Here is a 14,283-nt window from a genome sequence, read left to right on the forward strand (position 1 = left end):
ACCGCCCCCAAGTGACATCAAGGGAAGTGATGGCAAGCAACCTCCAGATTTCTCAGATGCGTCTAGCACCCGTGTTTCCAGGCGCTCTCATTCCACCCAGACATAAGAACCAGGGCACAGAGGGAGGCATGATTTGTCCACGATCACACATTTCCAAAAGCCAGAAGGGAAGCTCACTGGTTGCGCATCCAGGAATGGATCACATTTCAAATATTATCCATTGCCCATAAGTGCCTCTCCAATACAGCACCCCCGTACCTCACACAAAGAATCACCAAAGCCCATTCCTCTAGAGCAACTAGGACCCCCTAAGTGGACAGACTTCTTGTTCCTAAAGTGAGAAGATGTAAAGCTGGAGGCTCCAGCTTCGCCTACCATGCTGCTAAACTCTGGAATTACCTCTCCACTTCCTCGAGGGCTGAGAAATCCTACTGGATCTTTCAGATAGCCCTCAAAAACCAGCTCTTCCCCTAACCACCCCACTCTTACCTTCAAGTCAGTTTCTTCCACACCTTTACCTTCAGTATGTACAGTACGACCAATATGTATGAGAATACTTTGGGCCTCATTACGACCCAGGCGCTAATGGGTTAACGGCGCCGTAAAAGGCTGCGGCGCCGTTAACCTATTAGCGCCTAATTACGAGGTCCCTTTGCGGGACCCGACCTTAACGGCTGGTGTAGACCAGCCGTTAAAGTAGGGACCCGCAAAGGGACCTTGGTGCTAATTACGGTGCCGCAAATTGCAGCCTTCCCCATTCCCAATGAGCCCTATGGGGCAAAAATGGGAACGGGGAAGGGCCATGGAGGAAGGAGGAATTACCGCCCCGCCAACCTTGTAATGGGGTGGTAATTCCCCCTTTCTCCATGGCGGAGTCGGTAACTTACCGGCATGGACCATGGTGCTAATAGCACCATGGTCTTCCGCCAGGGTCGTAACGAGGCCCTTTGTCTCCATGTAACCAATGTAATCTTTACCTATTCATTGTCTTTCCACCAAAACCTTACTGTATGACTAAGCAAGCCTACCTGACATGTACCTGTAACAGCGCGTCAATGCCTCTGGGTTGCATGCACGCTTTATAAATTCAATAAATAAATACATATGGGGGATGTCATTTTCCATATTCGACGTGGGGTCTATATGTAAAACACACATAATGCAGTACTTGTAACAGGATAACTGAAATCTCTAACGCAGGCTACAGCTAGTGTACGAAACATCTATTTATTTATCTGTCATTTGTTAGGTGCTTTATATAAGAGAATTGTGTTTCAAAGCCCACAAGGCTCAATGGGAAGGGAACAGGTGAGATAATAACAGGGGCAGGAAACAAAAAGCAACAACAATATATGTACAGTTGTGGTCCTACTAGGCCTTGTGGCATTCGGTCGTGCAAGTGCATTGAAGAGAAGTGCTGGGGAGGGGGATGAAGAGGGGGGCCAGAGGAGCGGACAAGTGCTGGACGAGGGCCCATGAGGGAAGTGCTAAGGGGAGCCAGGAGGAGACCTTCTGGCTAAGTGCTATTACAGGCAGCTCTCAAGGGTGGAATATGGAACCACCAGTTAAGGGCCAGCAGGGCAATACAGTGGGCTGGGGGTGCTGGTGATGATTCGGAGGAAGAGCCTGAGAGCCTGTGGGGTTCATGAGGATCAGGCCACCGGTCACAGTGGCAGTAGGGTGATTAGCAAGGAAGGGGAAGAGGAACCGAGGTAGAGAAGAGCAGAGTTTTGAGCAGTTTCCGGAACTTAATGCGATCCGGCTCAAATCTGTTCCAAAGGGAGGCACCAGCCGCCGAGAGAGATCATTCCCCCAATCTCGGCTTAGATAAACTTTTAACAGCCAGAGAATTGGAATTAGAGGAGTGTAGGGCTCTAGCAGGGGAGTATTTAGGGAGGGAAAGTTACAGATAATGTGACCCCAAGCCCTAGAAGGTCTTATGGATGATGCAGAGGGTCTTGAATTTGATCCTTGCAGCCACAGGGAGCCAGTGGAGAGATTTTACGGCTGGGGAGATACGGTTCCTGGGCTTGAGGCCAAGGATAAGTCTTGCAGCCTTGTTCTGGATTAGCTGGAGGAGGCGAAGAGAGGAGAGAGGGAGGTTGAGAAAGAGGCTGTTGCAATAGTCAAGCCAGGAAAGGACCAGAACTTTGGAGACATTGAGCTTCTGGGGGAAGGTGAGAAAAGGAAGAGTGCCTCTGAGGAGGTGGCGTTGGAAGTGGGGCATTTTGGTAAGGTCCATGATGTGAGCGGTGAAGGAGAGAGCAGAGTGGAAGATGACCCAATGTTTTTGGCCTCACAGGATGGCGGGGATAGAGGACCCAAGGAGGTTGGCCAGAGGGTAGGAGGAAAAGAGGGCACAGGTATCCCGATGAGGAGTATGTCCGTCTTGCTGGCATTGAGAGAGAGATCATTCGCTGAGCGCCATGCCTTAATGACGGACAGCCAATCAGGGATGAGAGAGGAGGAAGAGGGGGAAGTAGAGGGAAGTTTGAAGGAAAGCTCTGTGTCATTGGCATAAAACTGGAAATGAGAATAGCAGGAGGAGATCAGATGAGCAAGAGGGGTAAGATAGATATTGAAGAACCAGGGCAAAAGGATAGAACCCTGGGGGGCACCACAGGTAGAGAAGGTGGTGAAGGAAGAGAAAGGGCCCAATTGCAAGTGGGAAGAGAGGTTAGTGAGAAAAGATGTCAGCCAGTGCAGTGCCCGGTCAGTGATGCTGACGGTGTCACAGAGTCGTTTTAAGAGGATGGCATGGTTGACTGTGTCAAAGGCAGAGGAAAGATCGAGGAGAATGAAAACGGCAGGAGAGTGGAGTCGAGATTTGCGAGCATGGTTTCACAGGTATTCAGGAGAGCAGTTTTCATGCCTCTGGATGCTCGGAATCCAGATTGGTGGTCATGAAGGCACCCAACAAGATCAGTGTGGAGGGTCAGTTGGGGGAGGGCCAACATTTCCAAGAGTTTACCCAGGAAGGGGGTAATAGAGATGGGGCAATAGTTAGCTGGTCCGGAGGGGGTTAGTAGATGGCTTTTTTAAGAGAAGGTGCACAAGGGAGTGCTTGAGGGATGTAGGGATGGGGGAAAGAGCCAGAGGTGAAGGAGTGGTTACAGAGGTCTGCAAGGGCCGGAGAGAGAGGAGACATTGTCTTTAATGGTTCTGGAGGAGGAGGGTAGCACCTGTTTGGAGGAGGCCTTCATACAGCAGAGCACTTAAGAGACCTTGTTCTGAGGAAACATGCAGCATGGAGAGGAGTGAAGGGGCAGGGGGGAGGGGCCCAAGGGAGACAGGGGAGTAGGAGTAGGAGAGGAGATGGGAGTGGTGGAGAGTGTGGACAGGATGTTCTGAGTTTTGGATTGGAAATGGGAGGCCAATGCAGTACAGAGGATCTGGGAAGGAAGGAAAGAAGTGGAGACTGCAAGTGGATCGGCAAGTTCCTTGCAGATTTTGAAAAATGTGGTCATGTTGCTGGAGGCTCCAGTGATACAGGCTTTGATGTGGGCCTGATTTTTTGAGCGGACAGAGGCACGCTACTGCCTTTGGAGCAGGCGACAGGCCAGTTTGTCAGAAGATGAGCCCAAGGTCTGCCACTTCCGTTCAGCAACTCTGCACTTGCGTTTCAGAGAAGCTAGAACAGAGTCATACCAGCTGTTCTTGGTGGCAGGTTTTAGATGGATCCCCATGGCAGGGGTAAGGATGTTGAGACTGTTGGAGATGGCAAGATGCAGATTAGCAAGGGCCGAGTCAGAGGGAGAGTCTGTAGCGGGGGTGAGATGGGGGATGAATTTATTTTTAAATGTGTTTTATTCATTAGATTGCTTAAGAAATATCATTACATCAGCACAACTAGGATGTTTAGTGATGGCATCCACTTCTTAGTACAACGTAATTATTATGTTGTATCATCACATTATATTACATGTACATAACCGGTTGTTGAACAGTTTAACCACAATAAAGGGGAGAACAAAACAAAAACAAACACAGAAGGAGCCCAGGTAATCGTTTTCCACCAGTATGTTTGCAGGCCTGGGGGAGAGGCAAGTGCAATACAATCAGGCACTTAGGGAACTTTCCGAGCATTGTGCAATTGTGACAGTGCTGGACATCTGCAGAGTCATTTCCATTTTTGTTGTCATTGCTTTTATACATCTATCCCCTCAAGGTGATTTATCATCGGAGGGGTGGAACATTGCTACATTAAGACTTTTCCAAGCTTCAAACGTGTCAGCCAGCTCTGCCTCCCTCTCTCTCGCAGCCCCAGCCAATGCTCTCCTTTCAGCCAGACACCAACGTTCAAATTCTTTGTGCCACTGTTTGTATTGGGGGCCGTGCCTGCCTTTCCATGACATAGCTAGACGTCTCTTTGCCAATACACACGCTAGGTCCATGAACTTAGTTACACGTCTATAGTTACTTGGTCTTGCATACATTCCCAAAAGACTCTCTAATGGCTTCCATTCAAACCTAGCGATTCCAGCTTTTATTACATGCCTGCTCTATACTAAACCAGAATTTCTGCACACAGTTGCATTTCCAGAGCATATGCATCGGATCGTCCCCTCACTGCTACACCTGGGGCAGGTTGGAGTCACATATGCATTGAATTTAGCCACTCTGCTGGGAGTTATGTATGTACAATGCAATACATTAAGTTGAATAAGACAGAACCGTGCGTTCAAGACACATTTTTGACAAAGATCAAGGCCTGGTCCCACTGTACCTCATAATCTGCAGTCCTGCTTCCCATTTGCTTTTCAATTGCACATTTCTTATGCTGACCATTTCCAACAAGCATCTCTAAATCCAAGACATCAGTCTCCAATCATCTTCTAGACAATATAATAGAGTTAAAAGCACAATCTCCTCTGGCTCAGCAGGCCATCCCCCCTTTTTCATCTGGCCGCCCTCTCGACCATCATATATTTTATCTACCTTCATTCTGTGTCAAACTGTTCAGGTCCCGGAACCTCCTGTTGTCAAACATGTCCCCCAAGTGGAAATAGCAAATATTTTCCAGTGTCTAGCCACCCTCATTTCTTTCAACTTAGTACAAACATCTGCTATGATGGGAACATTGCGAGTATGGGTGGGGTGTGGTGAGCGAACTGTTTTCAGCATTGTGGCCCAAATCTGCCAACCCAATTCCACTATTAAGCTATAAGAGTCCATACAGTGTCTAGAGACCCACAGAATTTCCTTAAGCCTAGCTGGTTTCACTGCCGCTTGTAAGAGGGCATTTTCAGGGGTGATTTCATCTGACAACCACATTGTTACCCAGCGTAGCTGGGCAGCCAGGTAATATATTTCCAGTTGGGGGAGCTGTACTCCGCCATCGCAATACGATCGATATAATTGCAATCCTGAGATCGTGGATGAAGATGGAGGCAAAGCAGCAACTGACACTCGTTTCATTGGTTGAATGATGGTGAAGGAGGCTGGCAGTGCAGGGGGTGGCTCGGAAAGAGGGCCAAGGGGCCCCAGAAAGGGGGAAAGGAAAGAGTTGTCAGACCAGGGAGGGGGCTGGTAATTGGATTAGAGATAGGGATGTCACCAAAGATGAGGGTATCAAGAGTGTGGCCAGTATAGTGAGTCGGGCCAGAAGGTGAGGGAGAGGGAGTCACAGAGGACCTGGAACTGAGTGGCGTATTACTCAGGGGAGTCGAGGTGGATGTTGAAATCACCTCGAAGGAGGAGTTTGGAAGAAGAGGTTGAAAGAGATGAGGCAAGGTAGGTCCATTCAGAGAGGAAGTGGGAGATAGGGCCAGGGGTACTGTAGATAGTGGCAAGGGTGAGAAAGAGGAGGAGAACCCTTTCCTACAAACGAGGCATTCAAAAGAGGAGTAGGATGGAGTAGGAATGATGGAGGCAGGGACCCAAAGGGGGAAGATCAGGGACCCTCCACCCTCAGGCCTCTTGGGTCTGGGATCGGAGAGGATTTTGTAGCCCTCAGGAAGGAGAGTGTCAAGAGCAGTGACAGACCTGGCATTGAACCAGCTATAGACACAGAAGTACTCGTTATCTGTGGCATTGCTGTGTTAAATAAGACAAAAAAGCACTGACCAGGGAGGCGTGTGCTGCAGTTTACCCAGGAGCAAAATGCTGCACGAGCAACGCCTGAAAATTAAATCATTGACCAGGATTTAGTATCAACAAAATTCCCCGCTTATAAATGTATCTGTGAGTCAGCTTCCACTACGATAGAATAAACCCATTGGGTCTGTGTGCACACAGAGGAGTGCACCTGATAATGTTATCTTTGCTGGAGTAGAATACCTGGGAGAGGTTCTTTCAATATACCCCAGTACCTCATATGACAGGCAGCATTTACAATGGATCCCTATGGTGTCTGGGGTTTCCCAGCATTTGCCCCACCATGACAATACATGTCAGTGCAAATGCTACGGCATTTGTAAGGCGCAGAGGAAGGGAGGTCGCAGAAATGCAAGTTGCGTTCCGCCCCTCCTCTCCGCCATACAAATGAATTAAAATGTGGCGTGAAAAAACAGTGTAAAACCAGGCTTATGTTACACCCCAACGAAAATGAGCCCCTTTTTCTTATACTTCTTAACTAGGTGCGCTTTATAAATCCCCTATTTTCACAGAAAGGAAAAGGGGAAAGAAGGAAGGCGTGAATGAAAGAACAGGAAGGAAAAAAGAGAGAAAGGAAGCAGGAAGGGAGGAAAGATTAACAAAATGAAAGAAGGAAGTAAAGGAAAGACATAATGAAAGAACGTACGACAAATTGAACAAGAGTATGACGAAGGAAACTAGGGAGAAAGAAACGAGAAATGAAAAAGAAAACAAGAGATAGTAAAAAGGAATGAAAGAAATGTGGACGGAAAGAAAAAAGTAATGCAAAGAGCACCAAATATGTGGGCATTTGTGAGATGTGAGACAGTGATGTGTAAGACAGGAGCACACAATGTTGGCGTTGAGGCCTTCAATTGTATCATTATTCCCGCAGTAAGTGTTCAGGATAATGATAACAAATCGCAAGGGCCTAAGAGAATTGGCATTCTTTTCTCGTCCATTTGCAAGTCTTTTTAAAGGTCAAAAAACATGTTTTTGTAATGTGTTGCAGTTCCCTGAGGTGACATTGATTCCGTTATGATTTTTTAAAAAAGTGATGCATGGAGTGCGCAAAGATTTATTCGCCTGTTTCTGCCAACTGTTGCGGATTTCCAGAAGGTTCTTTTATAGTGCAGCTGTTCTCAATGCAGTTTCCCAATTCTCCCCTTGGGGTGCAATCGAGATCAGGCAAACAGGGGTTGGAATAGTTGGATTTTCAGTTTCCTTTTGTCGTTGGGCCTTGCAAACCCTGCATCGCACAGGTATTGCACTCTCTGTATATTTGGGGTAGGTGGATGTTTTCGAGTGGTTTATAAGTGTACATCTGCTTTTGAGATTTGCCTGATAATCTTCCAGACCTACTGGTGGATATCACATTATATATAGCGGTCAGCTAGTGGAAGTGTGCTTTGGCATGGGTTTCACACGCTCTTCACGTTGTGTGCTTGAGGACATTGCGTTGTGCTCAGTTGTGGAACTAATGCACTTCCACGGAATCTTAAAAGCTCTGACTGCCAGCATGTTGAAGAAAATACAGCAAACACAGAACCATGACACCTACCTTATTGTTGGTTTGAAGGGCTCAGATCACATCTTCCCAGCCAGCTTGATCTTTCACAAGCTACCGAAGAAGGATCAGATCCATTTTAAGATGCTTTGCTTGATGAGCACTGCGACAGAATGCCACATGCAAGGATGGGAAGCCTAAACATCGCTTTTTAAATACTATCATGATGCAGGTAATTCTGTTTCTGAAAGGAAGGCCAGCTAATCATACACTCTTTTCATAATCCTCTGTGCAAAAAACACTGTTCACCCATCCCATGTACCTCAGCTGGGACAGTCTCCTGATATCCCCAGTGATGGTCCTGATGTGGCAGCAGGGCAGGTGAAAAGGTTACATGTGGATTCCAGGACACAGCCGCTGTAACACAAAGTTCCAACAGCTGGAGGTGGCTTTTTAACCGTTGGCACCTCTGCGGTCACATTTTTTAATTGTGTACCCTGTAAGGGTGTAGAAGGAGGAGACTGACACACAGGTGGCATGCTTGTTGGCATACACTAATTTGATCCAAATAAAGATGAGCCCATATCCCTCCCTAACTCTAAGAGGGGTTTCCCTGCCTCAAATAAGGAACCAAGAGTTCGGTCAGAATGCCAAAATAAATTATAAGAGTCCATGGTCATGTGTCAAAATGCCTACTTCTGTCCTTCACACTTGTAACTAATACTATAGAGGTAGTAGATTTTCTTGGTCCAGAAGAATGGTTCCCTTCTTCTGGACAATGATCTATAGCTCCAATTGCAGGTGGGAACTTCTCCTGGGAGAATGACTCCCTTCCCCAGGTCTCATTCTTTTCCAAGATACAAAACAAAGTTCCTGTTTGTGATGCTGTAAAGTTCTCAGTTCCAACTCAAAAAGTAAAGGTTCTAGCTCAAAGGTCAACACTCCTTATTGCGCAGTGGTTTCTCCATCATTGGGTTCCTGGAGAATGCCTTCTCTGGGTATCTTGTTATCAGTACTTTCACAGTGCCATGGGAATGATTCCCTTCCCCGGGCCTTCCTTGGCTTTACTTCACGGCACACATGACCAGATGGTATGACTTCCTTCCCTTGATCTCTCTTGGCTTGTAGTTTCACTTATGTGGAATGTCTCCCTTCACCTGGCCCTTCTCAGGCCCTTTGTCATAGTTCACAAAGGCTGGGGAATTGACTTCCTTCCCTAGGCCGTCCTCACGCTTTCTGGAGCAGTTTTCAGTGCCAGAAGGAATTACTTCCTTCCCCTTAATTTGGGGTACCAAGAAAATGTCTCACAACTCTTGGTACTGTATTCTCACAGTTCTACTCCACCAGGGGGATACTTCTCTTCCCCTGGTCTTCCTTTTACCTTGTTTTTCTAGCCTGCAAGTGTGGGTCCCAGAGACCTGTACGATTCTGCTGCTTTCCTTTAGCAGACCTGGTTCACTTTCCTGCCAGGTGCTGTGCCAAAGAAGAGGATTCATGATGCTCTTCTCAGGTGGGTGTGGGTCCCAGACCCGTACTTCTCTCTCTGAGTGATATGGTGAGTCTGGCTCACCCCTCTACCAGGTACTGTGCTGAAGAAGAGGATTTGTGATGCTCTTCACAATTGGGTGTCGGTCCCACACTTGTGTTTCTCTCATCCGATTGCTCTGGTCTGCCTGGCTCACCCCTCTGCCAGGTACTGCGATGAAGAGGATTTGTGATGCTCTTCTCACTTGGGTACAGGTTTCAGACCCAACTCTTATATTTCGTGAACCTTTCCAAAGCCCCACCCGGCATCCAGGCAACACTGGAACCTTTAAGGGCCTTGCCTACGTTCTCCGGTTGGTGTGTGTCTTTGTCGTGTTTCCGGTTGGATTCCTGCAGGCTTTGTTCACCTTTCCATCTGCTCCGCGCTGGCAGAGTGTGTACCTCAGACCGCCCCTTGATCGTCTGGAGGTTGGCTACTCTAGCTTTCCAGTCCATGTGACCTTGGCGAATGGTGAGTGAGCTTCCCAGCAGATTGATAAGTGTCCCAGACACTGTCTTCGTGTTCCTCTGCTTTCCGGCTCTCACGATAACAGCTCCACCAGGAATTACTTGTCTCTGGGTTCCTCCACAGAGAGTCGAACAACATTTTGAATTCCTCCTCACTTTATGTGCTCGTACAGTGTCTACGCTGGCTGGAATACTTACTTTGGTTTTGATGGGCGTTCTCATGGCTCCACGCATCGTCTTCATTCCAGTATTAATATGGTCAATCTCTACGTGGTTAGTTGGATTCTTCCTTGTCGCAGTCTTCCAGTGTACTTCAGGTGGGTAGTCCTCACTCTTCCTTGTCTAAGTGTTTCTCATGGGGGTTGTGTTATCTACCATACACAAATACATGGAAGTGTAGGAAACTAGGGTACCCTGTATATGTAGGAGGATGAGGGAGGTTGTGGTGTAGTGTGGTCATACTGTGTTCTCCCCGGATAGTCATCCGTAGTCCAATGGGGGGATCCCTCCCCATGAGATGCACCCACTGAGTACCACCCCCATGGGGGATTATCGGGTAGCAAACTCACCTCTCCGGTCTCATGGGAAGGGGCTCCCCCTCAGAGAGAAGGGACGACAACCAAAGATTTGTCACAACACCAGCAGCCCAGTGGCATGTTCATATCCAAATATAAACCATGTTTGGTTTTAACATACTGAGGTCAGGCAACATACAGCCACAAGCATTTAGATGACATATTATGGTCAGCTTGGTGCGCAGTGGCTCATGCATGACATAGCTTGGTGTATATGAGCTAACTGGCCTGGCTATACCCACAACAACCATTTGGCACCTAGCCGAGAACCTTTTTTCTACGATTCCCCCTAGGAGAGGTGACACCTTCCAGGAAACAGGAACCCAGACACTGGGCGGTACCTCAAGAACTGGTGCTTCAAAAATAGTCCTATCATGGCCCTCTCATACCAGGGTTCTGTTTACCGGAGTCCTTTTTAAGTAGACAGAGTTAGAGTAGCTTAGAGGAGAGCTTGAGGACATAGTGGGGTCTCACCATCTTGAATTTGTTGGAGCTCCCCAAACTTCCTATTCCCCATCACCACTTTCTGAACACAGGCATTGTGGATATACCATCACCATGCAAAGGACTCTTGGTTATAGCATCCTGGATTGACCCTTGACAAGAGACTTGCTCTAGACCAATAAAATGTAGCATTTGACCAATATAGAAGGGTAGGGTGAAGAGAGCCTCTCCTTAGTTAAGTCAGGTTTGGACTTCAATGTAAGGATTTGCCTGGAACTATGTTGGGGATACAGTCTATTACAAAGTCCTCTGCCATAGATATGAAGACAGACGGCTCGAAGGAAGAGGAACGTCCTTCTCCATACCCATCGCAAGGACCCTAGTGACTGTTAAACCACCCTTCTTTACTTTTTTGAAAGACATATCCTGGAACATTGACATTTGTTCCTGAAATCGTTTGCCTAAAATCTCCCCAGCCTGTCAACCCAGAGTGCCTGTTATTCTGAAAGTCTGCTTCTCTGTGTTTTCTTTACCCTGGTGGGCCAGTATTGTTTTTTTGATTAGCTGTGTGTATTTTTGCTAGGCTCATTAAAAATACTTTCGTTAAATACACTTGGTTGGACAGTCTTGTTGGTTGTCATGGTTGCTTCTGTACTGGCTCACAACCCTCCTGGAGAGTATAGCATGCCTTCGGCCCAGTTTACCAAAAGAGGCTAATGAGGGGTACCCATCGGGCTGTGCGTGATTCGCCTTTGTGATTGGGATCACTGCTAGTTTAGCAGTAATGTGGGGCTGAGTAAGCATTTTAGCCACTACTCATCACTGTACTCCTGCAAAACAGCAGCCATTTTGTCACACATACCACCTTAGTACCTCCCCCGCCTCAATATATTGTCACTATATCATCTATCCACAAGTCAACCTGACGACTAAACTCAATCTCCCAAAACCTGCAAGCCATACACTAGCCAAAGTTCATCCTCCTAGAATAGCTTTCCCCCTCTAGCTCTAACTTGGACCAGGCTGAATGAAGTTAAGAAAGAGACTGAACATACTCTCCTTTCCTCTCCCTATGGAATCTAGGACCCAAGAGCTGTATCTCTTCCTTTCCTACTACCCACACCCACCTGAGAAGAGCATCATGAATCCTCTTCTATGGCACAGCACCTGGCAGGAAAGTGAACCAGGTCTGCTAAAGGAAAGCAGCAGAATCGTACAGGTCTCTGGGACCCACACTTGCAGGCTAGAAAAGCAAGGTAAAAGTAAGACCAGGGGAAGAGAAGTATCCCCCTGGTGGAGTAGAACTGTGAGAATACAGTACCAAGAGATGGTTTACCATCACAACTTAGCCCTCTGAAACAGCATTCAACAAACGCCCTCCGGGGAATCTTTGCACTTTTCCTCATGCAGCTACTTGCGATTTTTACACTTTCATATTAGACACAAGCCTGCACTTTGCAACGTACTTTACAGACCAGAAAACCAATATGGTCTTCGCATTAGGGCTTTCATTAAAGAACCTTTTCACTGACAGTACAATTTTGTACGTGGGCAAAATCTCCCTTGTACAAATAAGAATGATTTTAATGCACTTTTCACGGGGAAATTTTTGCTACATTACTAATAGCATGAAAAATAGCACTACCTCGGTGCAACATTTATCTAACAAAAGCCTTGAAAGTACTGACTTCATGACACTCAAAACAACAGGAGTAGGAAAATTGTGTTCTGCTTTGAATTGGAACTTTTTCCAATTTACTGCAATACGGCGACATATCATGAAATACTTGGGAAAAGATTTTCAATACCAAAAAGACAACTAAGTTGCTATATTTTAAAATATTTTCACGAATCTCATCATTAACAATATTTCTAACAAAATGTGTGGTTTAAGTGACTAAATGTTGGTTGTTGAAAATGTAACATTTACTTTTTTACACATTTATATTCTGAATAAATATTTAATTAATGTGCTTTTCACCTACAGCAAGTTATAATCCAAGATGGCTGACATGCTTCCAGAGAATTAGTTACTGTACACAGTATGATTCTTCATTGATGTTCACCATTTTAGGTTGTCATTTAGGTCAATGGCCAGAAGTACTAACGTGGCCTACTGTGATGAGAACTCCACCCACACCCTCATGGCTCAAGAGCTTACACCCGACCTTGACAACCCCTTGTGTCCTACCCCTAATATAAATGCAGCCTTGAGTGGCTGTTTTTTCTGCTTATCACTTTGCCATTTCTGGACCCTTCTCTTTCATGCTCAGTGGTAACTGCCACCATTTCCCAAGTACTGGAACAATGGTAACTCACTGTTACTAGGCAGTCCAACATTTCTGATCTGGCATCTTCAACTTATCCAGGACACAGCTGCAGAACTGCTGTCAAGGATCAGAAGGCCAGATAACATCTCCGTAATCTTGCTGCTCAGGCTGCATTTTCATCAGGGACGACATTTGAAGACATTCTGCATTGCTCATATACTCTATTATGGTACCACCCTTCCTTCTACTTAAGCAAACGTCACAGGTATAACCAAGGTAGGTCTCCCTGAAAGATGCAGTAAAAAGGGTGTTTGTGCATTCATGAGTCTTATCACATAACTTTTGAATCCTGACCACCTGATCTTGCACAAGCCTAGTAAGACCTGGCTGGTCCCAGAAGACCTACAAATATGCTATTCTGATCAATCTGTACCAGCAGAAATGGACAATAGGGTGAATGAGTGCTCTATAAAAATACATTATCATAACATACCTGTCATGTGATCTTGTTCCTTGGCGACCTCGATGGCGTAATATGCAGGGAAGATTCCCCGATCTCCTGTCCTCATGTTGAAGGCCTCATACCAGAAATCCTCGGCCTGGACCTCCACTAGCAGTGGGTCATCTACTTCCAACTCCAACTCATCGTCGTGGCGAGGTACAAACCTAGTGAAAGCCAATAACACAAGCAGAGAGAGGGAGTCAGGAAGGTTAGTGGGGCACGGTGTGTGTTGGAAGTTCATTAGGTATTAGCTAAGGGGCTGAGAACAGAGGCCCTCTTATACCCTGCTGCATTGATCCCGGAAAGAGAAAATCTAGTTCTTTAAAACTCAGACAACTTTTGGGAATGTTGGAATGGTCCTCTAAGATGTTCTGAAAATCGGGGGGAGGTTGGGGTGGGCACCACTGAGGTGATTGTTCTTAATAATAATTAGATGCAATAGTAACTTGAAGCTTAAAGGTTTCCTCCTGAGACCGGATGTACAATACATCAGTACAAATACAATTAACAGAGTGTCTAGCGAAACATTCACTAGACCTGGGGATGCCTAGGGTGTGGTGAATACTACTATATATTAGACCATGTAGACAATTACAATACAGTCAGTCAATTTCAAATAATTCTGTAGTCTTATAGTTTTGTTAAAAGACATCTTTTGTTTTATTCTTCAATATTGGCGTGCAGCGACCCTTGCCGATGCATTTCTGTGTGCCATCTTCAGGGCGGGCTCTATTAGTTCGCCCATTGTACATAATGCAATTTTCTTGCTTAGATGATGAAATGACAGAATAACAAAGCAGCAGTGGTAGTTACATGATTCATGATTCAAGGGGAGTCCCTTATGTACAACATTAGTCCATGTCATCAACCTTCTTGCAATGTTTACTTATGCATTGGAGTCCAACAGAACATGGTTTG

General features: G+C 46.3%; 1 protein-coding gene across 3 annotated transcripts in view; it reads right to left on the reverse strand.

Annotated features, from left to right (window-relative positions):
- The window catches only part of MAPK8IP1 (mitogen-activated protein kinase 8 interacting protein 1), a 499,492-nt gene that overhangs the window by 72,201 nt on the left and 413,008 nt on the right, over positions 1-14,283 (reverse strand). For all 3 annotated transcript variants that reach the window (XM_069623253.1, XM_069623252.1, XM_069623254.1), the window contains exon 7: positions 13,357-13,529. In XM_069623253.1, the coding sequence (XP_069479354.1) occupies positions 13,357-13,529 (173 nt within the window). The remainder of the gene's footprint in view (positions 1-13,356; positions 13,530-14,283) is intronic.

Source organism: Ambystoma mexicanum, chromosome 11 (genome assembly GCF_040938575.1).
Source record: "Ambystoma mexicanum isolate Mex_15411 chromosome 11, UKY_AmexF1_1, whole genome shotgun sequence".
NCBI classification, from domain to species: Eukaryota; Metazoa; Chordata; class Amphibia; order Caudata; family Ambystomatidae; genus Ambystoma; species Ambystoma mexicanum.